This window comes from Macrobrachium rosenbergii, chromosome 7 (genome assembly GCF_040412425.1).
Source record: "Macrobrachium rosenbergii isolate ZJJX-2024 chromosome 7, ASM4041242v1, whole genome shotgun sequence".
In the NCBI taxonomy this organism is placed as follows: Eukaryota; Metazoa; Arthropoda; class Malacostraca; order Decapoda; family Palaemonidae; genus Macrobrachium; species Macrobrachium rosenbergii.
The window spans coordinates 3,692,501-3,708,404 of NC_089747.1; the positions used below are offsets into that span (position 1 = coordinate 3,692,501).

General features: G+C 33.5%; 2 protein-coding genes across 14 annotated transcripts in view; one reads left to right on the plus strand and one right to left on the minus strand.

Moving 5' to 3' along the window:
* LOC136840030 (uncharacterized) overlaps positions 1-15,904 on the minus strand; it is a 318,614-nt gene that overhangs the window by 125,400 nt on the left and 177,310 nt on the right. For all 5 annotated transcript variants that reach the window (XR_010853503.1, XM_067106332.1, XM_067106334.1 and 2 more), the window contains one exon: positions 8,471-8,579. Coding sequence is in view for 4 of the 5 variants with exons in the window: in XM_067106332.1 (XP_066962433.1) it covers positions 8,471-8,579 (109 nt within the window). In the remaining variant the exon portion in view is untranslated. The remainder of the gene's footprint in view (positions 1-8,470; positions 8,580-15,904) is intronic.
* LOC136840024 (uncharacterized) overlaps positions 1-15,904 on the plus strand; it is a 168,353-nt gene that overhangs the window by 70,360 nt on the left and 82,089 nt on the right. The gene's annotated exons all lie outside the window — the stretch shown is intronic.

The following is a 15,904-nucleotide window of genomic DNA, read 5'->3' on the forward strand; positions in this document are numbered from 1 at the left end:
TATATAAAGATAAATATCCTCTAAAGTTGTAAATCACTGGAGATTCCCAAAGTATAAAGGGCTGGAGAACGGCGAAGAGAAATACTGTTGAAGTTTATATATATAAAAAAAAGTTGATGAAAGTTGCGACTACATTTCAAAGCCCTAAGTAACGCAACCTTGACTTTTTTATTCTCTCACAAAGCTGGGTAATCTCGTAAAGTAGATAAACAACTCACGGCGCAGAGAATATTAAAGTGTAAGTATATCACTTTTATGAGAGTGTGGATTCGACCATATTGTCTGGAGATATGTATGAGGAGATGAACGCTGGAGGAAATATATGATCTGATTGTATATCTGTCTGAGGATTCATAATGTCTGAACTTGAACTCGTAACTAGCTCTTCAAATTTAAGAACTCAATATTCTGCAGCCTTGATAACTTATTATCATTAACACGTGAATGAAGAAGTACCAAGTTCCATGTTACTTAAACAAAAATTGTAGACGAGCTTCTGGTAATTCGCTTTTGAGAGAGAGAGAGAGAGAGAGAGAGAGAGAGAGAGAGAGAGAGAGAGAGAGAGAGAGAGAGAGAGAGAGAGAGGCCCCCTTTCCCTAAAATAGCAACTATCCCTCTCTTTCTCTCAAAAATGTTTTTAATACCAAGAAAAAAACAAGCAACAATAAAAAAACATGATACAGAATTGACTGAAACCTTTATGCATGATTTGGTTTCATTGTTTTCTTTTACTATCACTTACAGCTGAATAATAAGAAGGTAAGAGAACATCCTATACAGAGGTTTACAGCGAAAAGCCTATAAATATAAATAGGGTTTACAGAACAAGGCTTATATTATTATTTATGAACTTCCTGCGTGATGTGGTCAGCCCAGGCTTGAATAGTAAGGAACTCTACTGAAGATCTGATACCACTTAAAAGAGTGTTTGAGTATCGTAGATTGTATATAACTGAATTTAAAAATTTATTTCATGAAGATAAAAGAAATTTCGTGTGGTAAGATAAAAGTAGACTTAAACACAGGCTTCGGCTACCATAAATTTCAGTTAATGCTGGAAAGACCAAGTCTTTGGAATCAGACTTAATTTTCGACATTGTATCAAATGAACTTAAGTCTTATTTTTTCAACTGTTCTGACGTCACGCCAACAGATGGCACTAGTATAATGTTTGTAATTAGACGACATTCAATTACTATTATTACTATTCAGAACGTAAACCCTCATTCATATGGAAGAAGCCCACCACAGGGGCCATTGACTTGAAATCCAAACTTCCAAAGAATATGATGTTCATTTTAAAGTTGGAGAAGATAACAGGATATACTGTATAATAGAAGAGATCAGCTATTATAAGAGGAAAACATAAAGATGAATGAATAAATTAATAGTTGAAAATATAAATAAAGGATTAAAATACAAGGAGATTTATGATTTTATAGTTGTAATGCATCGCACCTTTGCTTGAACCTTTGAGGTTCTAATTGAGCAACATCCTCATTGTGTACAAAAACACGAATCAGATCAAATGAACATATATGAAAATAAATATTTGGACGGTGGATCCCTATTTCTTAAGGTAATACCTTCTTAAAAAATGCAAAGTGACCTAATTATCTTCAAACAGCTCCCGGATTTAATCGGTCTGATTATCTTCGTTAACTTCCATGTCCGCGTTTTTGGGAAAAAAAAAGTTCGACGATTTTCCGCTTCATTGGAACGTTTACCATATCTTTAGTCGAAATGGGATAAAAGGACCTTTTTAAACTTATATAATTATGGAATTCTGGATCCGCTGAAAGGTTCCGAGAAATGGAGCCACGGGTTTTTATGGAGACCGGAGAAGATTTTCGTTATCGGTAAAATGTTTATTTAATGTTGTTCTGGAAATGAATTATGGAATTTATTTACATTTTTTCTTTTCTAACATTTTACTTTGATTCACTTAAACGTCCATTTTTTTTTTTCTCGTCTGAGAAATTTACTTTTGCTTTTTCGGAAAAAGGATCGTTACCATCCTAACCAGGTTTCGCCAACATGTTGGTAAGTAACGGAACAATATTTGTTATCTCTTTCCCAAAATATTAGAAAAAAATTATCACCTTCCTCCTGAATTTTTAAAGAAAATACTTTGGTAAGTAAACTGAAATACCTTATGTGTAAACTGATAATTCGAGAAGACACCCAGGTTAATTTAACAACCCAATTTGGCTTTTTCAGACTCATAAAAGATATCTATTTTTAATTTTAAACCTAAAATTTTTGTCGTTTTAAAGCTGACATTGTCTTATCTTCAAACTGTCATTTTATCTAATTCTTTGGGTAAAAAGATAAAATAGTCAGAGAGAATCAAAACATACAAATGAAGATACGAAGCAATGTTTCAAAGCTGAAAAAACCATTAAGTTTTGTAGAACTTTTAAATAATTACTCACTGGTTACTCTCCCATAATCACGAGATATTTTGAACGCCTCTGGACCGACTAAAATCTTTATTGCAATTTGCGAGTCAATATACATCCAATCACGATCCAGTAAATTGTATTCATTCCATTTCAATAAGCTCTAGGCATGTACAGCATGCCAATTTACATGCATACGTGCTGATACATATTCATATACTGTGCATCAATTCTACTTCAGCAATATTTGTTTTGCGGTTAATATTTTCTTGTGTCCTGAAGTAAGTTTTTTTCCTTCTTTTGGGCTTTGGCTATATTAGAAATGCTTCAAGTTACTGGGCAGGTATGTCACTTTAATCGTTTATAAACACAAACGCCTGTTTAACCAGAGTGTTTCTGGCTTTGTTGAAGGATGAGTTCTACAGAATTTTCACTGAATGTGTTGTAACTATAGCAGGTAATTAGAAAACTTAGTTTTAACAGTGAGCTCTGATTGGGTGGGAGGCCAGATCAGTGAATGCATGTCCAGATTATAGTTTTACTTCCTTCTCTCTCTCTCTCTCTCTCTCTCTCTCTCTCTCTCTCTCTCTCTCTCTCTCTCTCTCTCTCAGCATCCTTGGCTTGGTTGTTGGCTGCTAATGTTGGTGGAGGTTCGAGCCGCAACCGGGTTCATTTTATTGAATAAGGCAATACTTGACTGAAGGATGTCTAAATGTTAATTACTAGATTTCCGCAGGGTGATCGATTCTACCTCTCTGGGAGTAAAGTCGATGAAATCTTGGCTCGCAGACGACAATTTCTAGCTCAGGTAGTGTCTGCATAGACCTTGAAAAAAAAAAACCTCCACTGAGGAGCTGACGTAGAGGAAAAACAACAACGCCAATGAGAAAAACAAAAGCCCTGAAAAATGTGTTGGACGAGGAACCCACCCCATGAAGAGGAGACGGATTCAAATGCGTCTACTAAACTAATGGACCAATTGTGTCAAAATGAATGGGACAACTGATCCTTCAAATGACGGCCATTCCTTCTTCGCCTTCTGCCCTCCTCCTCCTTCTTCTTCCCTTCTTTTTCTTCTTCTTCTTCTTCTTCTCTTCTTCTTCTTCTTTTTCTTTCTCCTTCTTCTCCTTCTTCTTTCTCTCCTTCTTCTTCTCCTTCTTCTCCATCTTCTTCTTCCTCTTCTTCTCCTTCTTCTTCTTCTTCTTCTTCTTCTTCTTCTTCTTCTTCTCCTTCTTCTTCTTCTCCGTCTTCTTCTTCTTCTCCTTCTTCTTCTTCTCCGTCTTCCTCTTCCCCTTCTTCGTTTCTGAGAATACTAGGAAATCGATTTTGGCTCGTGAGTCGTCTGTCGTCTTTAAAAAAAAAAAAAAACCTGCGGAATGGAATGAGAATTTTTATTTTTACACACGAACGATGAATAACCGTTTATAATTACGGCCTGGCACTTGTCGCCTGATTTTTCCCCGAGATAAGTGAGGGCCAATGGAAGGAGGGAGAAACTTTTAATGCCCCGAAAGATGATGGTGGTAGCGGAATTGATGCTGATCACTCTTGTTGTTACCGGTAAATTTATAATCATTGTTTTTCTAATTGGTGTTTGTTCTGTTTTCACACCTGGGCAATTTCATTTGTGGTAGTTTTTATTGGAAAGTCTGCGGTCTTTCGGTTCATTCCATAAGAATGTGTCACATCATAAATAATAATAATAATAATAATAATAATAATAATAATAATAATAATAATAATAATAATAATAATAATAATAATAATAACAATATTACTTATTAAATTATTATTATTATTATTATTATTATTATTATTATTCCTTGATGCTAACAACAGCAACAGCGTTGTTATCCATAGTATTATTATTATTATTATTATTATTATTATTATTATTATTATTATTATTATTATTATTATTATTATTCCCTAATGATGCTGACAACAGCAACAGCGTTGTTATCCATGGTATTATTATTATTATTATTATTATTATTATTATTATTATTATTATTATTATTATTATTATTATTATTATTATTATTCCCTAATGTTGACAACAGCAACAGCGTTGTTATCCATGGTATTATTATTATTATTATTATTATTATTATTATTATTATTATTATTACCTCCATCCCCCTAACGCTATCCCCTGCAAGAACAAATTCCCCCCGCCGCCCATCCCATTAATCAACAAAACACTGCCGCCATTACTATCAACATAATCGCCGTAGTATGATGCGCGTTGTTCATGCCCAAACAAAAGGAACAATGCCCCTGGACAATGAGTTCCAGGCTCTATTATAACGCCACTTAGAGCCAATGAATGAACAAAGAGACGGAAGATAGGAGCCAGATCCCCTTGTTAAGAAAACGCCGACGCTGAGAGAGTAAATAAGGCGTCAACAGTCAACAATGCAACAGCATTCAATGTTGCGCCGAGCGAATTTTTTTTAGGGCGTGATGGGAATTGTTGCTCGCCCCGGGGATCGAACCCGGGCATCCTGGTGGTGAGGTTGGATGTAATATTGTGAATCTTAGGTCCTAAGCGGTTAATGGTGTCCCTGGTAGTTGCTTGGCCGTAGTGGGGTGTAACCCAGTTGGAGAATTGGATTTGCCAAACAACTCATCCTGAAGAACATATATATATATATATATATATATATATATATATATATATATATATATATATATATATATATATGTATGTATATATATATATATTCATGAAGCTACAAATGTTGTTTAATATCAAATTCACGCTACTTCGGGCATATCCCCGATGGGGAATGATCACCGGAGGGGAATTTATAATTGTGTCGAGGGATCGAGACCCGGCAGTACCGATCCATTTATCACTGGTAAATTCCCCTTCGGTGATTATTCCCCATCGGGGATATTCCCGAAGTAGCGTGAATTTGATATTAAACAACATTTGTAGCTTCATGATTGTATATAAATCACGGTGTGATAAAAATTTCATACATATATACACTGTATATATATTAGGCCTATATCCCTTCAGTTAACCCTCACTACACCCACGAGTTCCTTGTGGGCGCAGGCCTGCGCTGGCACAAGACGTGAATTAGTTGTATACATCTGAAACGCCAAATAAAGCTAGAAAATTTCTTAAAAGAGTTAATATAGTATCCCCCGATGAATACTGGAAACTTGATATCCGACCTGCCATATGGGAAAATGAACATAAGGAAAATGGACAAGATAAAGCAAAAGTTCAATGCATCTAAGGCAACCATGTAAATAATAATAATAATAATAATAATAATAATAATAATAATAATAATAATAATAATAATAATAATCTGAAAAAAATAATCGATTCAGACAGACAAAGATGACCCAAATTATAAAAAGCCTCGAAAAAAAAAAAAAAGAAAATATGAAACAAAAACATGAAATAAAAAAACTCAATTAACTACTGAAAAAAATGAAAAATGGCCGTGGGAAAGTGCATCGAGATTAAAAGTCAATAAGGCAATGAGACTCGATAATTATTCGGAACAAGTGAGTTGGAAAGCCCCTCTCGCGGTTGCCAGTTTCGATTTTCTTCCCGGCTAATTGCTCCGGGCTGAGCTGCGGATCGGGGGAGAGAGAGAGAGAGAGAGAGAGAGGGGTAAGTTCTAGTATTCGTTGGCTCGTAGCCTTTTCTAAGTTTATTTGGAAAGAACGGAATAGGGAGAATTGTTCTTTTTTATTTTGTTTCTATAAGGTATTTGCCTACCATTTATATTTCAGAACGTTCGTTTGCTTCGCAAAAAAAAAATAACTCGTACAAAGAGAAGAAAGATATTTGAAACGACTATGGTCAATAGAAAGGAGCTGCAATGTAAATACAACACTATTTATTTTCAGTGTGTTAATAAATACGATATATATATATGTATGTCTGTATATATATATATATATACATTTATATATATATATAAATATATATAATATATATATATATATATATATAAATATAAAACAGTATGGTTACTGGCACCACCTTTTCCATACTCCTCCAGATGTAAGATAACCTCTACTATCAAGTAAACTGTAGAATGGAGAGTAATAAGTTGATTCCCTAGATTAACCTTCTCAAGATACAATAGCCTGGGTGCTATTTAACAGTGCATGACTTAGAAGAGCTGTAAGTGGATGCTACTTAAAGTGTGAGAATGGGGGAGATTAAGTGGTCCACTTAAAGCTGTGTGTGCTTTTCTCATTATGTCTTTTGTGGAAACTCTTCCCCTTAAGTATCCATTGAGATGGCTGTTCATCTTGTTCAGCCTTCGGGGTTGTGCTGTCAAAATCAGCTGATTGAGTTGCCAGTGTATCTTTTCACAGCACAGAATATCTTGTGATCTTGTGTAGCTTTGTGAACTGCTGTAAGTTCAGGTAATATTATGCATCTTTTCTTACGATTTATTCCATTTAATAAAGGAAGACGTGATGCATTATCTAGAAGCTTTTATAAAAATAAAAGTCTATATTTAATATTCTATTCTTTGAATGATTAAATTGTCACTTCGTATCTACTCTCTTTTTAAACCATTGGTGTTCAAAGAAAGATATAGATAGTGTACAATATATAAGGTTCCTCTGTTTCTTTCATGTTACATCAGGAGAGAGAGAGAGAGAGAGAGAGAGAGAGAGAGAAAATAATTTTACTCCACTGGCGTAATAAAATCAAGGGGACGCTGAACAGTCATTGGGAAGAATGAAACATAAAAGTCCAGAACCAAACTTGCCTACGCACCGAGAGAGAGAGAGAGAGAGAGAGAGAGAGAAATAATTTTACTCACTGGCGTAATAAAATCAAGGGGGACGCTGAACAGTCATTGGGGGAGAATGAAACATAAAGTCCAGAACCAAACTTGCCTGGCACTGAGAGAGAGAGAGAGAGAGAGAGAGAGAGATGCAGAGAGAATAATTTTAACTGTTCTCTTGGGGACTCTGAACAGTTTGAATGAAACATAAAAGTCCAGAACTCAAACTTCTTCCCACTGGTGCAAATAACGTTCTCTTGGCTTGCTTTGATGATGGTCAGGGTCTGACTCATCTTCACACACACCCGCAAATTATGATGGGTTCTGACACACGCACACACACACACACACACACACACACACACACACACACCACAGGGGAATTATCATTCGACAACGCTCGCAAAGTCGTCGATATGAAAAAGAGCGATTACGGCGGGCGTCTTTGACCATTGATGCTGGTTTTGTTGCCTCCCCCCCCCAAAAAAAAAGAGGAAGATGAGAAAGACGAATGGGAAAATGAGGCTCGATTGTCGTCTTTCCTTCCCTTAAACGGTTGAAACGAGATGAGACCGCTTCGTGCAAAGATCGAAGCATGAAAATCCCATTTAAAGATGGTCCGTTCCGTAATACAAAATGCTTAAATATGACAAAGAGAATAAAGACCCTAACATGGTTGGGACTCGTACAAAGAATGAAAAGGGAAACTTCCATTTAACGATGTTCACTTTCGCGATACAAAATGCCTTAATGTAATTAGGAAAACGCAGAATCCTAACATTGGTTGGGATGCTTCCACGGCCAGCGTGAAATTAAACTACCTCTTCCGTGCTAAAGTCAAATCAGTTCACCTTTTACTGGGATTAAAAGTAAAGAGTCTCAGCTACTGGCGGTTAAATGTTTGTTTTCCGTTGAGAGACTTCCTAATTACTTTAATTACTAAAAGGCTCTATATGCCTTGTACATTACTATTTCTATATAGAGTTTCTGCACTCGAAAAAGGGAAACTGCTATCACTACCACAAATACTACTACTGCCACCACTACTATCATTACCACTAACATAGATACAAATACTTATGACTTCATCTTTTAAAGGTCCTATGTACATTCATGAAGATATGAAACTTTTCCATCCAAGAAAAATGTCTATCAGTAACTACCAAAAAGTCTATCAGTAATTACCAATACAATTGCTGTAGTTGCTATTATTTCCAATGCTACTTTTACGAGAATTATAAGTGAGGAAAATATATAATAAACATTTAAGTTCATTCGTCATTGCCATACCGCGTCATCTTGGAGAGGGTCCCTTGAACAACTGAAACTTCAGAAGCCGGAGGAATGCCATCTGGTAAGCGAAGGAGTTTGAATGGAGAGCATCTCATTCTTTCCTCGCCTGAAAAGAGGGCAGTGTTATTTACCTCACTAAAGAAACAAGGATATGAATGAAAGGTCATAACAAATGATAAAACCAATGACACAAAAGAATACTGATATAAAAGCACTAGGAAAAATCAAACAAAAAGAAACCCACTTCAGTTTCGTCAAACCAACTGTTGCCACCTAAAAATTAAACGCATTCGCTGACATCTGAATAGAAGATATTCAGGTGTCGATCATTTTAAAGTTTATACCAAGAAGTCTAAAAGAATATTTAATACGTGGAATTTGATATATGTTAGATCAGGGAAATTAAACTGAGTCGAGGCAAGCTTAAAGTAGCAATGAAGCAAACTGAAGTAATGGCGTCATGCACCTTCGAAAGTTTTGTGAAATTGAAGATAATTTATGCAATGCTGTAATACGTTATCATAACGTGAATTAAATTTAAGTAATGTGTCATTCAGTTTCAAAATTCTAATGCTTTTATAAGAAATAAGAAATGGCTAGAAATTATATAAAGAAACATATTTTTAAAGTTTAGAAGAATCATACACTGGAAAAAAGCATGGGTGGTGAGGGGGTGGGGAGGGAGAGGCGTTGGAGGGGGCGGGGGTTAGTTGAATATCAAGTTACCAGCTCTAAAGCATCCACGTCACTGTCTCTTTCGTGTATACATTTCCTTCCAACTCCATCATTTAAAAACATTTCTTTTAGCACAAATGTTTCACGGAGGTAACTGGGTCTCTTCACTCCATAATGGCTTGCACAACATTTCTTCAGGTCTCTAATGAGAAATAAACAGGTTCACAGAATGCAATTACGGGGATGCTTAACTAAAACGTCTGGCTTTGACAATGGAAAGCAATGTGGAATTGAGACAGAGTCAGAACATTTGGTTTTTTAAATGCTTTTCACAGTACACACACACGCACACACACACACACACACACACACACACATATTATATATATATATATATATATATATATATATATATAAATATAATTATCAATATACTTTTCAATACATATATACATATACATAAATATATATAAATATCAATTCAATATATATACATATATATTCTGTACATATATATACATATATATATATATGTAAATATATATATATATACATATATACACATATATATATATATATATATATATATATATATATATATATATATATATATATATATGCATATATAAATATATATGAAAATACATACACATACATACATGCGCATATATATATATATATATATATATATATATATATATATATATATATATATATATATATATGTGTGATTATTATCACTTTTGTACGTGATTCATTTATCACACATTACCACAGGTGAAAAATAAGAAACAGGTGTAGGTCCTGTAGTATATGTATTTGTGACTTCTCATACTCTGTATCAGTCCTTCGTCAATGGCCTGAAATATATATATATATATATATATATATATATATATATATATATATATATATATATATATATATATATATATATATATATATATATATATATATATATATATATATATATATATATATATATATATATATATATATATATACACATATACACTACCTAATTTCTTTCCTAATTGACATTAAACTGCAACTAGAGTGTAGCGTTTGTAATCTTATCAACAAAACTCCTAAAAGCTCTATATATTTTCTTTCGTTGAAAAGCAAAAGCAAAGTGCAGGAAAGCAGCTATTTCACAGCGGCGTTTGCAATTTAATCCCGCTGACTGCTTTTACTTTCCGTTATCATTAAATTACAGCATCAAAGAAGAGTTTAACTGTGCGTGGTAGACTTCATTTCCTATTGTTACAGAATGCGGACCGCAAAGAAGTGGTAAGCCCCTTTATGTGGCTGTAATGAAGAATCTACGTTGAACTATCTTCACTTTATAAAGTCGTTTTCCAGTATAAATAATATATACTATAATAATAATAACATCTATTATTATTATTATTATTATTATTATTATTATTATTATTATTATTATTATATAAGAGATTATCACAATCCTAAAAAGTATATATTTCTCGTTTCTAACATTTGCTGTAATAATAATAATAATAATAATAATACATAATAATAATAATACAATAAAAGACATTAATTCAATATGTGCAAATATGTATGAAATTAAGTCTCTCTCTCTCTCTCTCTCTCTCTCTCTCTCTCTCTCTCTCTCTCTCTCTCTCTCTCTCTCTCTCTCTAAATTAATATATATATATATATATATATATATATATATATATATATATATATATATATATATATATATATATATATATATATATTATCTGATTCACAGTGACGCAGCACCGCCCATAACTGGGAGGCTGCAATGCACGTAATTAAATTTCCTGGAAGGAAAGCTACAGTTGATGCCTGAGGGAAACGAACGGGTGATCCTTCCCTAAGTCTGAATAATGCTAATGAAGGAGAGACCGATCCCCTTTAATTAAGGGCTGGAATTGACAGAGATGAAGAGGGCACCCCCTATATGGACCTGGGAAAGCAAGTGAGTGAGTGATATATATATATATATATATATATATATATATATATATATATATATATATATATATATATATATATATATATATATATATACACACACACATATATATATTATATATATATAATTATATAATTATATATATATATATATATATATATATATATATATATATATATATATATATATATATATATATATATATATAAGACAAGCATAGATGAAAAATTCCTCGTAATGTTTTCAGTCACTCGGATTGCCTCCGAAAAACTCTACTTCACCAGCATGTGAATTCTCAAACTTTCGTGCGAGCAATTTTTTTTTTTTTTTAACTTAAGATTCGTATAATTAGCGACACCCCAGCCAAAGCGGGAACTCTCATTTTTCTGGAGGAGTTTAGGTACAGTACAACACTGTTGTATTTTTTTTTATAGATAAAATACTAAAGTTAAACCTCTCAAATTATAAAACCGAAGAAATGGGAGAAACCTTTTGGATTCATGAACATGTGACTAACTAAAATCAAAGCAAACGTTTCTGTCTAATTTTTTGTTTTTTATTTTAATCTGATAAACAACCTTCAAAATAATAGTTTTCTTTTTTTTTAACCTGTTACAAAATTTCCAGCGTAGTATGTTTTTCTATCTTTTTTTAACCTGTTAAACAACCTGAGCAATAATGTTTGCCTTTTTCTAATTATTTTAACCCGTTAAACAACCTTCAAAATAAGTTTTTTTTTATTTTCTAACCTATTAAAAAATTTACAAAATAACCTCTTATAAATTTGCCAAAACAATGCTTATTATCTTATTTTTTTTTAGTTTCCAAAATAATGTTTTTCTATCTTATTTTTTAAAATATGTTAAACAACCTTAAAAATGTTTTTCTTTTTCTAATTCTTTTAACCTGTAAAGCAATTTCCAAAATTATATTTTTAACCTGTTAAGAATTTTCCAAAATAATGGTTTTCTATCCTATTTTTTTTAACCTGTTAAACAACATCAAAAATAATGTTTCTTTTTCTTATTTTCCGTTTAACCTTTTAGAAAATTTCTAATATAATATAAATCCTAAATAACACCTTTTTCTGTTGTTCTTTTAACCTTTTTAAAAAAATTGCCAAAATCATTTTCATCCTCTTTTCAAATACTGTAGAAACAATCGCCTGTCACCGCGAGTTTAGAAACGTCCGCTTAATTGCGCAAAATAGAAGTTCCCTTCCGGAATTCCATGAACACAGGATCGCCAACTTCGGCTGACAGCTGACAGCTGAGCCGAAGGATGACGAAACTGAGTAAACAACAACAACAGCCGAGGGGCGTACCGACAGCTGACAGCCATTTTGCCCGAATTGGATAATGAAAGGGTTTGATTGGTGCATGCAGAAAGGCGTCGCAGTGACTAAGGTCATTGACGCAGGTAGCAAGAGGGAAGGGAGAAGGTGTACATTAAGATTTAGGTCGGAAAGTAAAAGTAAAAGTGAAATGTTTATTATAGAAATGATAGAAATTGAAAGTTTTTGCTTTTCCACCCGGTATCCCCACCTCTCTCTCTCTCTCTCTCTCTCTCTCTCTCTCTCTCTCTCTCTCTCTCTCTCTCACGTGCACACACACACACAAACACACACACATTCATGTCCTGCTCGCTGTCCACCAAAATGCAGAGACCAATCGAGAATATGGTTCTAATATTTGTCCAGTATCTGAAAGGAGTGTTTGAAGTTTTCACGGAATACTGAACGACTTAATAGCGGTTCAAGGATGCCCGACTGCAATCAGCAGACCGTTAATGGCATTGCAATGACCGTTAAATTCCGGATGATAATTCGGGAAAAAAATATAGAGATACAAAGTACTAATTATCTTCCTTTTCCGGATTGGGTTTCCGATTGTATCTTTCTCTCGCACTGCACACACACACACACACACACACACACACACACACACACACACACACACATATATACATATATATACGTGTATATGTGTGTATATAAAATATATGTGTATATATAATGTATATATATGTGTATAAGTGTGTATATATTTCATATATATATACATATATATATATATATATATATATATATATATATATATATATATATATATATATTTATATATATATATATATATATATATATATATATATATATATATATATATATATATATATATATATACTGCTGCTGTTTCATAGAAAGTATTTAAAGTCAAAGAGAAAGTCCAGATATTCAAGAACAGTTAACTAGAACATGAGAATAACAGGGTATTCTAAAACACAATTCAAATTCGTGATCTCATGAGAATGAAAAGAAAAAACTACTCTGATTTTAAGTAAATTTTCTCATTATAGACTTTGAAAAACAAAAAGGAAGCACCCTAGGTATTTATGAATATACTTCTTCCTGAATACTTAAAAAAATAAAACACGTCATTTCTGGTCTTTCTGTGCATATATACAAACAGACACTTACATAAGGATCTCAATTAGTCACAGACTTTAATAGATATGACGTCAGACGAAATACAATTTTTTGATTAAGGAACAATTCATCAATGAATCAATTAGCACTGCTTTAGATGCAATTTCACACGTTTAAAAGTTGAAACTTTTGATGCGCAAAAAATTGAATATTAATTTGATTTGCTGGAGCTATGACCGGCACCCATAGTAATACCTTACATTTTTTATATATTGTTTTTGGATTATATGAAGCCAACGATGCTTTATTCTTTCATTCGTTAACAAAGCAGAGAGAAAATAGTTCCCGCTTGTGCTGGGGTAGTGTGGAATTGCGCTAACAAAGTAGATTGTCCCGACCGCGGTATTTTTACATTCTAGGACAGAACCCACGTCCCGCTTCGCAAACTTTTGACGTAATCATTTGACGGATTCCGTTATTCTATTGTTTTTAATTTTAGTGTTTTAGTTCAGTTAATGGACGACGAGAACATTTTGATTTCGCCCTCAGGCTCATGTAGACCTGGACGCGCTTGCAGATGAGATTGTTTAGTCGACCACTATGATTTTACAGATGAGATTGTTTAGTCGACCACTATGATTTTACAGATGAGATTGTTTAGTCGACCACTATGATTTTACAGATGAGATTGTTTAGTCAACCACTATGACTTTACAGATGAGATTGTTTAGTCGACCCTATAATTTTACAAAGGCGACTGTTTAGTTGACCACTATAATTTTACATAGGTGAATTATCAGGCAGGCAATGACGAGTTAGCGCTGATTGTTGCCTTGAAATGCTGTTTAGCAAATTGTGAAGATTATTTTGTGAAGATTAGAGCAAAGCTGTTTTCTTCATCCGACTACTAAGGCCTCGTTCCAATTATTATTATTATTATTATTATTATTATTATTATTATTATTATTATTATTATAGGAGAGTATATGGTCGTATATGCCAATCAAACTGTTTAGCAATTTGGTTTTGAACGCATCATCTTGTAATGGGAGAGATGTCCTCTCTCCAGGTTGTATTAAGACAGGTGAAGTCTCCTAGTACGCTCCTATGATGCTATACTGGCTATAATAATGATTTTGAAAAACCACTCCATTTGGCAAGTCAGAGTAAATATCACTTGAGCATTGGCCCGAGGGGGAGTGGTAGAGGAGGGGAGGGGAGGAGTCGTGTTAAGCTGGTAAGAAGGCAAGTATATTTTAAAACCGGTTCATATCAGTTGTACAGTCGATGCTTTTTAACGGCTAAGATTTTTATTATTTTATTCCTATCCACATTCGACATACTAAATTTTCTTTCTATATATCATCATTATCTGAAAAAAACTACATCTACGGATGCTTACTTTACAAACTTTATAAAGAGCAGAAATGAGTATATAAGGTAGCTTGCTCTTGTCAAGACTTTAAATGCATAGTTGCTTACAAGACATAACATGACCACCAACTTCTGACAGTCCCAGTTTTATAGGTTCCTCCAAGAAGCTTTCAATAAACGCAAGGAAAAAAAAACACACACACACAGAGAGAGAGAGAGAGAGAGAGAGAGAGAGAGAGAGAGAGAGAGAGAACTGGGTCTTTTTATAGCATCATAAAAAAGCGAAAGGACTGTTATCTTTCATTAGACAAAAGGTCATGAGTTCGCGCTCATTAAAAACCGGGGAGGAGGAAAAATGCTACTTTCATCATGTTCGGGAAACTCTCAGTCGACGCAAACACATTCGGACGAATGATGCTGCTGTATTTCGCGCGGGCAGACGTGCTTGCGCGCGCATGTGCATGCAGTTTGGACCGTACGCAAAGGTGCATACGCAAAATCGTATGAACAGAAAATTTCTCTCTCTCTTTCTCTCTAGGCCCCTGACTCCTTTTGATCCATGCGGGCGGATCGTTAACGCCCTGAAATCTCCCTTGAAAGACCTGCCCGGTCCTTCCGGTGTGTCAGAGATTTATATATATATATATATATATATATATATATATATATATATATATATATATATATATATATATATATATACTGCATATATATATATATATATATATATATATATATATATATATATCTGACTCACATCATATGATTCCATATATATCGATTATAAGACATGGGCAGGTCTTTCAACTGACCAACGCAGATTGGTAGCCGCCCTCTGCCTTTCAAAAATGAAAGACCCAAGTTTGATCCAGATGTGAGTCGAAATAAATTCCTGTTACATACCTGATTGTGTTGGTTATATATATATATATATATATATATATATATATATATATATATATATATATATATATATATAATAATATAACGT